The 15,493-nt window shown below is 28.9% G+C and overlaps 1 protein-coding gene across 5 annotated transcripts in view; it reads left to right on the top strand.

The window, feature by feature from the left end:
* The window catches only part of AdamTS-A (ADAM metallopeptidase with thrombospondin type 1 motif A), a 500,044-nt gene that overhangs the window by 325,359 nt on the left and 159,192 nt on the right, over window positions 1–15,493 (top strand). For all 5 annotated transcript variants that reach the window (XM_014430963.2, XM_014430964.2, XM_014430962.2 and 2 more), the window contains exon 3: window positions 4,623–4,768. In XM_014430963.2, coding sequence (XP_014286449.1) covers window positions 4,623–4,768 — 146 coding nt within the window. The remainder of the gene's footprint in view (window positions 1–4,622; window positions 4,769–15,493) is intronic.

The following is a 15,493-nucleotide window of genomic DNA, read 5'->3' as shown; positions in this document are numbered from 1 at the left end:
ATAAAAAAAAAGATATATATATTGGAAATATTTTCTTCATTGCATATTACTGGTAGTATATCAGATATCATTTCACCCTGGCAATTGTAGGTTACAGTGCTGATTAATATCAATTGAACAGTTTGTGGAGACTCGTACTGATGTAAATTATTGGTGTCCAAGTAATTTCAGACCAATCTCGCATTAATGAGTGAGAGATAACTAGAGTCCAGTGGATGATTAGAACACTCCTCAGTAAATATACCTTCCGCCTTTCCCTCACATTGTATCAACAATACTAAAGTATTGTGAGAATATATTTCTCATACTGTCTGTTACTTAATTCCTTGACCAGCTCCTATCGTTTATTTTGTTCAAGGATTTATATTATTACGTTCACATACCATGTTCTTCAATCCTGTGAAAATCAAATTTAATACTATATTTCAAGATGATGAGAAGATAGTTACCGTAGATAATACATATATTATAAAAAGATGGTTGGGGGTGCGGTCAGTAAAAAACATGAACAAGCTGAGAGTACACATTTAATAGTGCCAACGTTTCGGCCAAAGTTTCCAGCCTTCATCAGTGGTAAGAACAAAGAGTATATGCTTCAGTTTCCACTTCTTTCATTACTTTATTTTTATTAATTATAATTCTGTACAATTATTTATTTTAATCATTTTATATATATTTTTTATTCCATTGGTTGTTATCTTGCTCTTTTTTCTTAGCCCTGATGAAGGCTGGAAACTCTGGCCGAAACGTTGGCACAATTAAATGTGTACTCTCAACTTGTTTGTGTTTTTTACTGAGCGCACCCACAACCATTTATTATAATAGCTCAAATAAAGTATTTTGATAAAAAAAGAAAAAAAAATATTTGCAAAGTCGGTGTCAATGAATCGTTTTTGTACTATTTCAGTTGCTTTTTTTTTTTTTACCGGAACCAGACCATCTTTATAATAAAAATATTGTATAGGACCACGTTTCTCTTAATTATTAGATATTACTTACGGCCAATCAACGATCTTCTAATATTTTGATCTTTCTCAAAATCGAATACACCGAGGATCTTGACGTATGTCATAATCGACAAAATATATTTTATTTAAAAAAAATAAATAAACTGTTTATTTTAAGAATTGGTTATAAATATTGTAATCTTTTATTCACATCGATTAAAGGATTTGATTTCTTCTTGAACATCTTGCTCAAAATCGACAAGAAAGATTTAGAAGTTCGTGTAGCCTAGCTGAACTAGGGAAACTGCACCCGGTAAACATAATTCAGGTTATATTGCTGTGGCGTATAAGGTGGGCGTGTAAGGTTGTTGGGCTAAGTAACGAGCGGGTACCTAAAATGTTAATAAACACTAAACGTGCTAGGGGAAGACCGCAACGTAAATAGGAGGATAGGATTAAAACTGATTTAGTAGATTTAGGTTTGGAGGGGCGTTATTTGGAAAGATTTATGTAGAGAATGATAGGTAATATCAGCATAGAACCTTCGAGTTCTCTAAGCCTTTGTTATTATTATTCACAAACAAATACTCATAATGACATTCTTCACACTACAAACTAAAATTCAAGCAGTCTTTGTCATTGAGTACTAAAATGTTTCTCCGAATATCTTGCAAAAACAAATATGTTTACTGGAGCTATTTACACTTAAGGTTGTATTTATGTGATCATAATTTTGTTTTCAATGTTTTACGGATTTTTTATTTTTTTTTATTGCATCTCAATAATTTCCATACTTGAAGTAAGACATTGTAACTGATATTTTTTTTATGAATGAAAATTCTAGTCATCACTGGCTATTCTAAAACTGATTTCATAAATTTTACAAATGATCTTTAGAATTTTCTTTTCTTAAGAAAGTAATGTAGATACTAAGTTATCGTAAGTGATTCCTGGTTGAAGATAAATAATTTACTCAATAAACAATTTAACATTATAAAAGGTTTCATTTTTCCAGCTACTGTGTTTCACGACCGAACGCCTCAATTTAGTGACTTAAGTGCCTTAAGTTTCTTTCATCTAGACATTATTGTTTTTTCATTTTTAGATTTTAGGTTTAGACAGACGTCACTGGACAGATGCATGTAAAGAACTATTGGAGGTATCAGCATCGAACCTTCGGGTTCGCTAGGCCTTTATTATTGTTGTTATTACTAAATATGCTTTACAAGTTTGTTCCTCTTCTGCCAATCTCTGGTACCATACCGATTAGACCCTATTGTAATCTAGCATAACCTTAAGTTTGATTAAAATTTCGTTTTTTTTTGTAGTGTTCTTGGCTTTTATATATACTGTCATAATATGGCATTGTTGAAATTCGATTCCAGGTTTAAATTTTTAGAAAAACCTAACAGAAGCACCTGATTCTTGATTTATGAGAAGTATTTTTCTACAATTTACACTATATCCCATTGAAAATATCTATTGTGGAGGGAAATTCTTCCCGTTATTTATCTTTTGACTGTTCATTAGCCTTGTTGTTGCTCTGCAGAACGCTATCGTCATTACGTGGGTTCACCGAACTGAAAGACAGGCCCCTCTTGTTCGGCTGCCCTTTTTTTGTACACAGTCCTCCTGGGAGGGAGTCCCTTCCGAATGCTAACCAGCTTTTTACTGGTCACTCCTGCCGGCAGCCGTCTTTGAAGAACCATCACGTACGTTACCAAACGAGTCCCTAATTTCATCTGTGGTCTTTTAAAAAGTGGAATCTTCCCTCATTCCTTTCCTGACTGCTGGGCTTCATTAGTTCCTTGGAAGAAGTTGAGTGATGAATGGTCATAAATATGTATGTTGCGGTTTTCCAGTTGGTAGTTTTTAAAACCCCTACCTTTAATCAGCTCGATAAATAGTTTTGAAAGATCTCCAGACAGAACATATTAGATCTCTGAATGAAAAATTAATTAAATGGAATTTCGTGAAATTTTGTTAAGATCTTTATATTTCTTTTTAAATAAGCTTAAAATCTTGTGTTTTTTTAAAAGATTCATGATATGTCTAGTTTGCTTTGATAAATTATATTTTCGTTTTTTTTTCACATAAAAAAATTTTTGTAATTGTTTATGTGTTGCAAAATAATTTAAAAGAAAAAAATGATTTCTCTATGGACTGTTTACTAAAATAATCCATAATTTGTTTTTTTAGATTTATTATTAGTTTTATCCATCTCGAAAATCCCTAGAATGCCGATTTATTATATTATAATATATGTGCGTAATCGACGGTATAATGCTAAGAAAATGTATATTTTTAAACTACTTTTCCAAAAAATTCAATACAAAAACTAATATACGTCTGAATCATGTATATGTCTGTTTTAAATTAAAATCCTTTCCAATAAAAGTTGTAAAATATCAATTTTTGTGTTAATAATAATTACTTTACATTTAAAGTCTAAATATACAACTCCTCGTACATCTCATCCACTCATTTATAGGTAGTGATTCACATTTTCTCCCTCATTCTTTTTTTTACGAACCCTAACCTACTTGGCAAACTTATAGTTTTAACTTTAAAACAAGAAAAATTTCAAAATATCATACAAACAACATTTCAGGCTCTTCTGCCCATTATCAAGCTCTTACTATTAATTTGTGGAAAAATATCATTTTAAATTGATTGAAAACTATTTTTTTTACTGAATATAAATTTAATTTTTTAATAATTTTTGATTAGTGCTGTTTTCTAAAAATGTTTGTCTTATAAATTGTACTCTTTTGTTTATGCCCATCTGTATATCCAGATTTCAGTACACTGAATAACAAAACATTTTTGGAACAGCACTAATGTAAAATTAAAAAATATTAATTCAGTTTTAATTTAATTTATTCAGTTTGGAATGTATAAAAAAAAAATTGTTTAAATTTAAAATGACACACACACAAATTAATAGTAAGAACTTGAAATGGGCAGAAAAGCCCGAAACATTGTTCGGATGATATGAAGAATAAAGTAGTGGATAAATGGTATAAAATAAAGCTCTGAAAAGAAAAATAACAAAGTTTCAACAAATAAAATTCTTTGTAACTTAAATTTTAGGATTGAAACATTTTAATAATTAATATTTAAAGTAAATTGTATTTAATTTAGTTCCAAAACAGAATCATTTGGCAAAGAATGTCTTATTATGAATAAACTGATTATACCTATCAATAAACGGATTGCACCATCAGTTACAGATTTTGCAAGATCTACAATTATCGTTTCATCACCTCGTAAACGAAGTATATAAGCACCAAAGTTTTAGGTCTAAAAGAACTTTTGACTTTTTCGTTTTATTTTTGACACTTCACAAGATGCGACACAAACGGGTATCCTGCTTTCCAACATTCATTTCCCTCAAGTCCTCTCAGGGTATAATTTTGACGATTTTAAAAAATAAAAAAAAGTCATTTTTTTCAAAGCACCTTTTTTACGAATTACTCATTCTGTTAAATGTCTTATTTGTCCTTGCCACGATCATACATGTCAGATGTGTCAACAGTGTACAATTATAACCCCCTGAAGTAATTATTTCTTCTCAAAAAAACAATTTCATTACTTAATTTTTACAATTTGTTTTCTGTTTTTAATACATTATATAATTTTTAATTGATTGGTTGTATGCATTTTATTTTTTAGAGGTTGTTGGTTACCATTCGGGCCACTACAGAGGCAAGAAAGACAGGATATGGGATCCTCATCCAAGGTACAAGTTCAAAGGGTTCGGCCGGACCTTCTACCTCGACCTTAAGCATGCACCGCCGGTTGCTGTGCCTGGAATTAAAGTGAGTTTGTAATTATAATAATATACTATCATAACCATTATAGTTGTAAACATACATTTCTGGACATTTTAATAATCGAATATAGCCCTAATTCATTCTCATAAGTAAATATAGATATATTGCAGTTAGGGAGATGATTACTATAGATCTTAATAGCATCAATAAATGTATTGATGTCTATAATATGCGCAAATGAATGAAAAATCATACTTTTAATTGAAAATTTAATGCATCAATGCTTATTGCATTGCAAGTTTTTTTTTTCATTATTTGTATTACATGTTCACATTATTTGTTATCTGACCAAAAAATACATGTTTTTTTATAACTAAAATAACAATAAATATTTTTTAAAAAATGGATATTCACCCAACGTGGGACGGAACCCATTCCACTCAACATGTCAATTTGTTGCAATTGCTTAAATTTGCCACTTGCCTGAATGAAATGACCCCTAATGGAATTTTCACCACTTAAGTGGCAACAGTTAATCATGACTTGCTTTATTGTCCTTCAAATGCCCGATGCAACTGGTCGTTTCAAATGGCAGTAACTATTTAAATCGAGTATCTCTAAATGGTATTACTCATTGCTTTGGCGAATGCCTTAACAGCATCTATTCGGTTCGGATGTCTCGCAGTTTCTAACTTCTCTTGTAGAATCATTTTGATTGTACAAATGAATTTTTAAAAAATTAAGAATTGAAAAAACATAGTCACAATACCAAAATAAAGTGACAGCACTAAAAATATAATGATTTCGTAGGTTCGATACTGATATCTTTTATAATCTCCTTCGTGTATACTTTATTTATATTCATCCATGCCGTTATACACTCTGAATACTTTGAACTATCCTCCCATTTATGTCTATGTCTGCATTTATTTATATTACAATTATAGTAGAATTAAGTGAGGGTTTTTATTTTTTATTTTCTTCGAGACAATAGAGCTTAAAAACACGCTTTGACGTTTTCATTTCAATAGCATTAGCAAAAATCGTATATAGATCCAATATGACTTCATAAAAAGGACTATAATCTGATCATTAAGAGAAAAAAATTTGGAATCCTTTTTTTTATCGGCTGGCTCATCACTAAAAAAAAAATATTAAACCAGTTGATGTATTTATATATCTTTTTACTTCAATAATGACACTTTTTTTTTTCCAAACTTTATTTATTGATAGATATTACAATCTGCCACAACGTTGTGGGCAATATGTAATAATGATAACTGATCACATTCATACTAAAATCAAATAACATAGGAATAAAAAAAAAAATAAATGAAAAAAAAGAATACCTAAAAATAAATAAAATCGCTCTTTAAATATATACAAAGATCAGGATAAAAAAATGAACATAATCAAACAATGTACATGACAAAATAATAATGATAAAAATAAATAAATAAAATAATCTCTTCTCAGATTTACATTCTTGCATACAACATTTACACAATCAGCCTGAGAATCCCAGAGCCCACTCTATCCCCACGTGTGAGGGGTCGAATAGAACTCTACGAGATCCCAGCGCATCCATCTCACCGCATCACTCCATCACACTGATAATGGATGACCCATCTAACCTAAAAAAGATTCTATTTCATTTTGTATATGACTTATTTTATTTATTGCATCGTAGACTCGGTTGCTTTGTGACATTCCTTCTAGCTTTGGGACAGTCTGTATGATGTGTCCAGCAAAGAAAATGACCCGTCTATGGTTCAATCTTTGAAATACGATCAACAAATAAAATTTAAAAAAACATGCTTTGATATGCCTACTATTAAAACATACGATATGTTGAAAGTGCAAAATTCATCGTTACATATAAAAACATATTTAGTTTTTAAATTAGAGCCACTAATTTCTAATTCTTTTATTTTCCCTGTGTTACTTTAACAATATATACATTTTTCCAACATTATAAGATTAATGCCGAATTGATTAGAGATTTAACTTATCATTTTTACTGATTAGAAATTTGTTCTTACAACTACTATGAATAGACCATCATCATACTTGTTATAACAGACGATATCTTGAACTACATAAAATATGAAGTTGAAAATAGCTTTTTAAATACTCTAATTTTATATAATTTGAATTCTTGTTTGAGACTAGTTTGTTTATTGATCACAATTAAAATACTTAGTCTCTATATAAATATTTATTTTTATAAATATAAAAATATTTATAAAAATAAATAATCTCAACATGTTTATTTTCTAATTTCTTCGTTTCGGCCATTCATGCCATTCTGAAGGATAATCTATTTTCAATATCAAAGCTACAACAATGTTGTAAAAAAGTTACGGGCTTTTCTTCAATCAAGTCAAATCATATTTTTGTCTATTAACCTATTTCTTCTATCCAACTAACTCACATTTTCTAATGTTATTCAATTTATACTTTCTATTATAACCTCATGACTCACTTTATCAACAATACATTTAGGAGTAATAAGAAACAATACACGTAGGAGTGGAGTAATCGGAAAATAATCATGTAAAGAATAAATGGATATTTTTAATATATGGATATCTATAATTTCATTTATGTGATTGAATATTTCCTTGTGCACTGGTGACACCCCAGGATGGAAAAAAAATGATTAGATAATCCATTCATAGATTATTCTTATAGTAAAACTTATTATTTAGGGTGATGCTCAAGGAAACAAATCCTTGGAGTTTATTGATCCCTAACATCATATTATGATTCAGCAAATAATCTAATGAGAATGGGAATCGTAGCAATAGATGTCCATGAAATTGTTAATTTACCCTATGAAAAGAACTTTTTACATAATCTTTTCCCACCGTAGATTTCTTTCTTATTTCGAATGACAGAACTTGCGGTCAAGAAATTAAGTCCATGTTCAATGAATCATAGCAAGATTTGATTTATGACCCCTCTAGAAGTACGGACCCCTATTCGAGAAATTTAGTACCTAATCAATGTTCATGCTCCTTTTCTTTGATGAATCGTGCTTTGATGCTGGGTGCAGATGAGTCGTTTGTTACTAAAGGAATTACTACATGAAGTCGTAACTTGATTATTACTTTGGTTTTATATTTATTAACTCGTCTTGTTACAACAGTGATTCATGTCGATATTGGTCTGTTTCGTTCCTTCCACTTTCATCGATTTGATTTATTTAACTGAATAATTTATAGAGTGATCATTGGTTGAAAAAGCTTTCGAGATATTTTTTCTTGAACAACGGTTGTGTAAGGAGGTGATTTGTTGAGATTTTTTTCTAATTAATGACAGAGACTATACAGTGGCCGGGTGTGCCCTAGAAGAACTCCACATCACACTGGGCTACTCTTTTTTTGGTATTTTATTTTTACAAAGTTGACTCATGACGTAAATAACAGAATAGGTAATCATCTGGCATAGTTGGATTTAAACCGATAACCGATTTTGATCGAGTCCGGGTTATAACTCAGCGCCTTGCTCACCTGATATTAAATGAATGGACAATGAGATGTTAAAACAAAATGAAAAAAAAATTAAAATAAATTATTTATTGTATTTATGCTATGAATTAAAATTTAATTATTTTTAAGTCGATATTTACCTGGTTAGTTTATTCCACTTTCATCGAATTTTTATTTTACTAAATTAGTAAGAGAATAGTAATCGGTTTAAAAATGTTTTCTAGATATGAACATATACTTTTTTTTTATTACGTTTATAAACAACAATCTTCGGTAATGAGGAAGAAAAAAAACAGTCTAAATAAATTTTGGTTTATATTATATCAGTATTGGTTTATATTACATCGAGAACACTAACTACTGAACAAATAATAAAAAAACATTAAGGTTTATAAACTTTTTCTAGTAAATTTAATTTAAGTCTCAATGTCAGTATTAGTAATAGTTTATTATTAGTAATTGTAATTGGTAGTGATATTAGTAATAGTTTAATACCTAGTTTGGAGTTATATATTTAATAAATATAAATAAGGCTTGGTCATCTTAGCCATGAGGTATACAAATTTAACTAATTCAAAAACTATTTTAAGGTTTTAAAATTAAACAGCGAAACTTAAATAATTTAAATAAAATAACTAATGTATAACATTCATCGTTAATTTTTAAATATAAAAATTATGCAGTAACAGTTATCATGCAATTTATTTTTTAAAATACGCTTTCGGTTCCTGTTGACTTATTTTGTTTTAAATATTTTGATTTAGTTGTTTATCCTCCTTAGATCTGTACTTTCATTCCTGTACAATTGAGTCAGGGAACATATCGGTGTTACGTTATTGACTTTTCACCTTTTAAAGTATCGTAAACATTTATACTAGCATTAAAGTTGTTTATCATACCAAAGTGTGGATACCCTAAATATTTGCGAGACTTACAAGTACGAGTATTTTCAAAGTGCCGGAAGTTGGATATTCCATCAAGTTTACTATCTGTAACGCCATCCACCCCCTACGTTCAAGAGTACCATTATCTAATTTCGGGGAAACTGGAGATAAATCCCCACTCCCTTTTCCATTTTCGCCACTGTCTAAATCCGTCGCTGCTATATAGATAGCTCCTTAGATTCAGATAGTGGGGTCATATAAATGCAATTTCCTGTTGGAATCCGATTGGCGCAAAATAAATAGTCCTGGCAAAAACAGTATCTATCAAGAGTGGTTTAGTGATTGATGTACAAGGAAGCATCGTAGGATCAACTTTATAAGATATAATGGTTTATTTTTTATCGATAAAAAAAAATGTTTTTTAAGCCATTGGAGGGTTTTCAGTTAAAATAAGTTTATTCCTTTTTGTTCAAGCTTTATAAAAACTTTAAAGTAAATTTATATTTACTATTACTGTAAAGTTTTATTTTAAAAAATCTAAGATGGAATAACAAGTGCGGCGCTTATTGTGAATGTTAATAAATTTTGTAGGAAGATAGTCCGAATAGCGGTCAATAAAAGTACAGTTGAAGAAAACTATTTATTGTTAAACCAACGTTTCGCCCCACTTTGCAAGGTTCATCAAGGCTTACTGAGTGAAACAAAGATGACAACTCTATAGTTTACTTATTAGCTACCTTTATTGACAGCCCTCCGGTTACCTTCCTACAATCTACTTGATACTCAAGATACTCCAGTATCTTCTTCCTATGTTGATAAATTTTACATGTTTAAAAAATAAAACAACTTTTACAAACTACTTACTTCTATGAAAAAGTTTTTAGAAATATTTTTATGAAATTATGCGTATACGAAGTATAGGAAGAACTATTTATTTACCATGACAAGAAATAGTTGTTAGCGATTTTTTTTTTTAATTGCATCCCCGACCATATCCTTCATGTTTTAGGAAAACATTTCTTTGATGCAACAATATTTGTTAGCAATTGTCGGAACAGTTACAAAATTTGCTGTTTGCTTTGTGGTTAATCCGGTTATGAAAATAAATGTTTTTATCTGTTTACCAATTTTTTCCTAAAAATCAGTAGAGTATTGTTGGTCATAAACATAACGTCCATATGACGTAACATAACTTTGCTAGGAAAACAATTTATTGCCAACAAAAATTATTTTTTTTTTTACTTCTTGGAAGTATATAATAAATTTAACTACTTTCTGATACTAATCTAACCAAAGAATTGTTTTTTTTACGATAGTATAATTCAATTCTGAATACCTCCAGAATGGAGCTCCGTTATGCAGCTAACCCTGCAATCGTTATTCAAGCTCAATTAAAAACTAAAGTAAATGTAATAATTTTACGATCTGCTAACGTTATATTTATCATTGTAATAAATTAACATTTAACATAAGATATGTGCTTCCATGAGCTGTATCGTAACAGATTGGACTTATATACATCAATTTTACTTATACATCAATTCTACTTAAACAGAAATTTTAGTTTTATTTAATATTATGCTTCTTTTAGAATATTTAAATGGGAATACTTTTCAGATCTTTTTTCAGGTGGACAGTATTAGTAAAAAATAATGATATTAAATTTAATATTTTTGTTTTATCACTATTCTATATTTTGATTCTTGTTGGAAATGCGAGTTAGATAAAATGGTTAAATTGAGACATCACTTCTTAACATGCCAACTTCTTATGTACCTCGTCTGAATTCCACTCCACAAGTATCAGATGTAATAAAATTCTATAAATACAGACTCAAACATTTAATTTTCAGTACTTTGTTGATTGCTGAAGGAAGATTCACTAGTATGAATCTTTCTTCAACAATCCATAATATTAAGAATCATCGACATAGTTAGATTGACTTTAAAGTTTGTCATATCTTTTTTTGAAGCCAATTTTTATTCGAAATTCTCTAGTGTCCAAATAATCTTAAAATTCCTTAACCATTGCTTCGTGTCTACTTTATAGTATGTTTTCAAATCTAATCAGCGTAATGCTGGTAATTCAATTCTGGGAGTGCCAGCACCAATACCGCTTATCTAAATCTATCAGGCATGTGGGTTCCTTTTGGCAGGGTCTCCAAGGTAACAAATTTGCTTAAGTATGAAAAGATTTGGACAGTAGGAAGTAAGATTCATGGTCATTGGATCAGTTTAAATAGGATCTTGGGTAAATCCTATTATAGTGTATTTTTGAAGTAAGTAATCATTGTTGAGATTAGAGTTGAAATATTTCTGTTGATTCCTTTTAACTTTCGAGCCAATTTTTACTAATTTCAGCTTTGTGACCTTACAAAAAAAAAAAAAATCAACATATACTAAATCAAGCAAGATTAGATTCCCTAAAGTTTTACTCTACAATGTTTTTGTCGGGGGCTTCGTTTAGCAGCAATCACTTGCAGTTTAATGTGGTTTATACAAATTAGGGAAACCCTTAGCTCGAAGGGAACGGCTCTTTGTGGAAAATTTTAGAAAAGTCCTACCAATTTTCTCATGCATTTTTTTTTATCTAAAAGATGATTTTTTTAGAATGTTGATTGTGGACTTATTTACCTCATTTTTAAATTATTATATTTTTTCTAACATGAAAACCTTTGTTGTTCTATGTATCATTTTATACCAAATTAAAGAAGAAATTGTAGCCTAAAATTTAGGTTTTGTTGATTTATTATTGTTTTTATTTTATCTTCTTCGGTTTGAATTGAGAGTAAATAAAATTATGGGAAGGTATGTATTCCAACTCCATCTCCAACAAAAGATGATATAAAGGTCTGAGTAGAAAAAATTGTGTTTACAAAGTTTTAGTACGTAACTAAGATATCTTTTAGATATCTTGTCTTTATTGCGTTATATAAAAAACAAACTGACTAAACAAAAATATCATTGGAATCAAATTGTTGGTAATATACACTCCTTTAATTAACTATATGATGAATAGTATTTAAATTTATTCGATTAAGACTTGTTTTGTTTTAAGTGTAAAAATAAGCTCAAAAAAAGCTTTTTTTAAAAAAAAAATTATGATATTTTATTTATAGATTTAACCACGTAATACATTTTCTTTCTCAATTGTTCACGACTATAATTTGAAATAATTTTCATTTTGTACATATAATTTCTTATATTGTTCACTTTTTTCCCCCCTTTCTTAATTTTAATACATTCTCATATTTTTATCTTATAACGCTTACACTATACTTTATCTTCCAATGCTACTTATGTATGTTTATTATGTGTTATTTGTTTATTTTCTAGTTATTCTGTATTTCCTTTTATTCACTGTGGTTTTTATTTTTGTATAATGGATAAAAACTTAAGTTAATAAACTTCGAATTTGTCTTCAAAATCGTTATAAAGCAAAACAAGGAAACAAGGATCCTTTTCTAATCTTCATTTGACTAAATCTTACTTAATCAAGCTGTTCTTTAACAGTGTCCCGAATAAAAAAAATATGTAAAAAATGTAAGGATCTTTTTTAGATTCAAGAATTTTAATCTTACTTAATTTATTAATAATATAGGCCGGTGACGATCAATAAAGGTATCAAAATAGTTTTATTTTACTATTTTGATACCAGTTAACAATAAATAGTTTTCTTTTACTATTTTGCTAACTATATTGACAGCCACACGGACTGTCTTCCTGCAATCTACTTCATACGGTCAACTTTATTAATTTATTATAAATTTCTGAAAAATCCATGCTTTCCTTGCTACCGGAGAAAAAAAATTTGTATGGCTTTTTGAATTTTTGTTTGAAATTTCCAGGCAAAATTTGGGGGCCAAAAAGGTGAAATTCGTAAATTGCACTCAAAAGAACATATATGAGTAAATTTATAAACCTCTCAAAAACGTTTTACAAAAACCCCTTTCTGGTTCCTAGTTACCTAGACTTTCTTACCAATAATAATACATCTGAGTTCTGATTTTAATTACAAAAGGGGAACTTCAACTTAACAGTGATAAAACTTTTAACAAACGCAGTTTTTCCAATTTATGAATAATAGTTTATGACTATGCAGTATTAAAGAAGTATGTGTTAACATGTATTAGTAAGATGTAGAAGTATGGATTTTAAAATGTCGTGAACTGCTCCGATTAGAATCGGGTGAAAGCTTTCTTCTTGTTGAAGAACATTAAATCACGGTAAGATGCATATCCCTTGACTTTAAGGAGCAGAAAAAGAATATTTTAAACTAAAAAAAAATATATAAATAAAAAAATATATAAAATATATAAATAAAAAAATATATGACCCAGTAAACGTCAAACCTAACTATCAATATGTAACCAGAGTGAGTGGTTTAATGACCATAAGGGTTGGGGGCAAGGGCCTTCTGTCTTTGGGCTACATAAACATAGTTCAGGGCTTTAGTGACAATTAGGGGTTTATGGTTTTTTTAAGGAGTCACTTGTCGATAGGTTTTTGTTGGTATTTTTTTTTTCAAAAGCTTCTAATAGTGAACTAGGGTTGACTCATTCCTTAGTGTATAAAATAAAAATAAATAAGTCATTATACCAAAAAAAAATCTGATTTTTTAAAAGTAAAACCAACTTAGCTAAGATCATAATACTGTTCATAATTAATTCAAATTTATCAAAAATATAATAATAATATTTTAGCTTTCTGAAATTTATATCAAATGGGTAAAAATATGACTATTTGACTGAAATCTGCCGGACAGATTTGACTCAAGAAGACCTATCCTATATCAATTCGACAGAATCCGGCCGTTAATTTGGCATTTACCTGCAAAGAATAAAGTGAAAATTGAAAAATTTTCAATGATTGGAATTAAAAATGTTTGCGATAATCCTTCAGTATTAACAATACAGGATCAATCAAAACACACATCTATGGTTTTACTGTCATACCGATTTCCTTGTAAGGGTCTCTTTAAATCCCAAATATAAACACAGGATGACGTATACCGCGCTTAAGACTTCTGGGTAACAACAAAATATATTAGGTATATTATAAAATTAAAAATCTGCAATATCCTTACAAACAATTTTTAATCTATTCTAAATAGTTAAACTCGCCAAGTTGCTTGCGGGTACCAATTTTCTGTGCATCATGTTATTGCTAGTTTGCTGACGATTTTCTATTTTTAACGACAACCAAACTATAAAACTAAATATAACTATGTTGATAAACTCTAGTAAGGAACTCGGTCTCCAAATAAATACTGATAAAACAAAATATATGGCTATCAGTAGAAATGGGAGAAATTTCGGTAATATAAATGTAGGAGGAAATACATTTGAATAGGAAGATAGGTATAAGTATTTAGTTTCTATGGTAATAAATAAAAAAAAAAATAATTATTAAAATAAATTGTGCAAATTCCATTGTACTGTGCCCTGTCTTGGTATTACTTTAGAGATTTGTCTAATACTCTTTATCCATGTTGTGCATAAAAAAATATGAACAATTACTAAGATTTTTTCCTCACTCTCAAGAATCTTTTTGTTCAAAATTTGTTAAATGGTCATAAATAAATGAAACGATGTATATGTATTTAAATATAAATTGCTGTATCTAAATGTTTAAAAAAAAAAGATATTTATTAAGATGCAATATCAACTTTATTGATTATTAAAAGATGTTAATTATGAATTGTAGATTGGAAATATTTATACTTCACCTCTTATTTAGAGATTACATATCACTACCTTTTGCTTCACCAATCTGACCCATTATTATTTTAGTGCGTGTTCGTGTGAAAGGAAAAAGATATATATGTAACGATAATTACGTTCTTTATTCTTCAATAGAACAATATTTACACTTCAGATATTACAAAACATTTATAATTTTCAGATAACAACACACGTTCTTTTTTAATTAATTCATTGTAATTGATCATATGGCGAGAGGTTTCAAATGGGTTTGCCACTAAAACAAATGTAAAATAATGTAACTTTAAATGAATTATAATTAAAAATATATTTAAAAGAAATATACTAAAGATATAGAAATGTTAATAATAATTTCGACAGTGGCAAACCCATTTCAAATACTCTCTTTGCAAACGTCAACTATTGCCGCTGAAGACGTTAATCATGCCACCACATTATAATAGTACAGATATTTTGTATTAACTTTTTGTTTTATTTTTACTGTGTCAGTTAGTTTTTTAATGAATCTATTTTTTCCCTCTGTATACAAGTTATATTAAGTGTGGCCATACTATTTTATGGCCAATAAATGTTATTATAAAATTAAAATTGCCTTTGTAATTGTTCTAAGGGGACCTAGTCCCAGAATAATAAACTATTTTTCATTTTCATTTTATATTATTATCACTTA

This window comes from Halyomorpha halys, unplaced genomic scaffold (genome assembly GCF_000696795.3).
Source record: "Halyomorpha halys isolate HHAL.00 unplaced genomic scaffold, Hhal_1.1 Scaffold928.1, whole genome shotgun sequence".
Taxonomy (NCBI): domain Eukaryota; kingdom Metazoa; phylum Arthropoda; class Insecta; order Hemiptera; family Pentatomidae; genus Halyomorpha; species Halyomorpha halys.
Note: the sequence above shows the minus strand (reverse complement) of the source record. Positions and strands in the feature narration are given on the sequence as shown.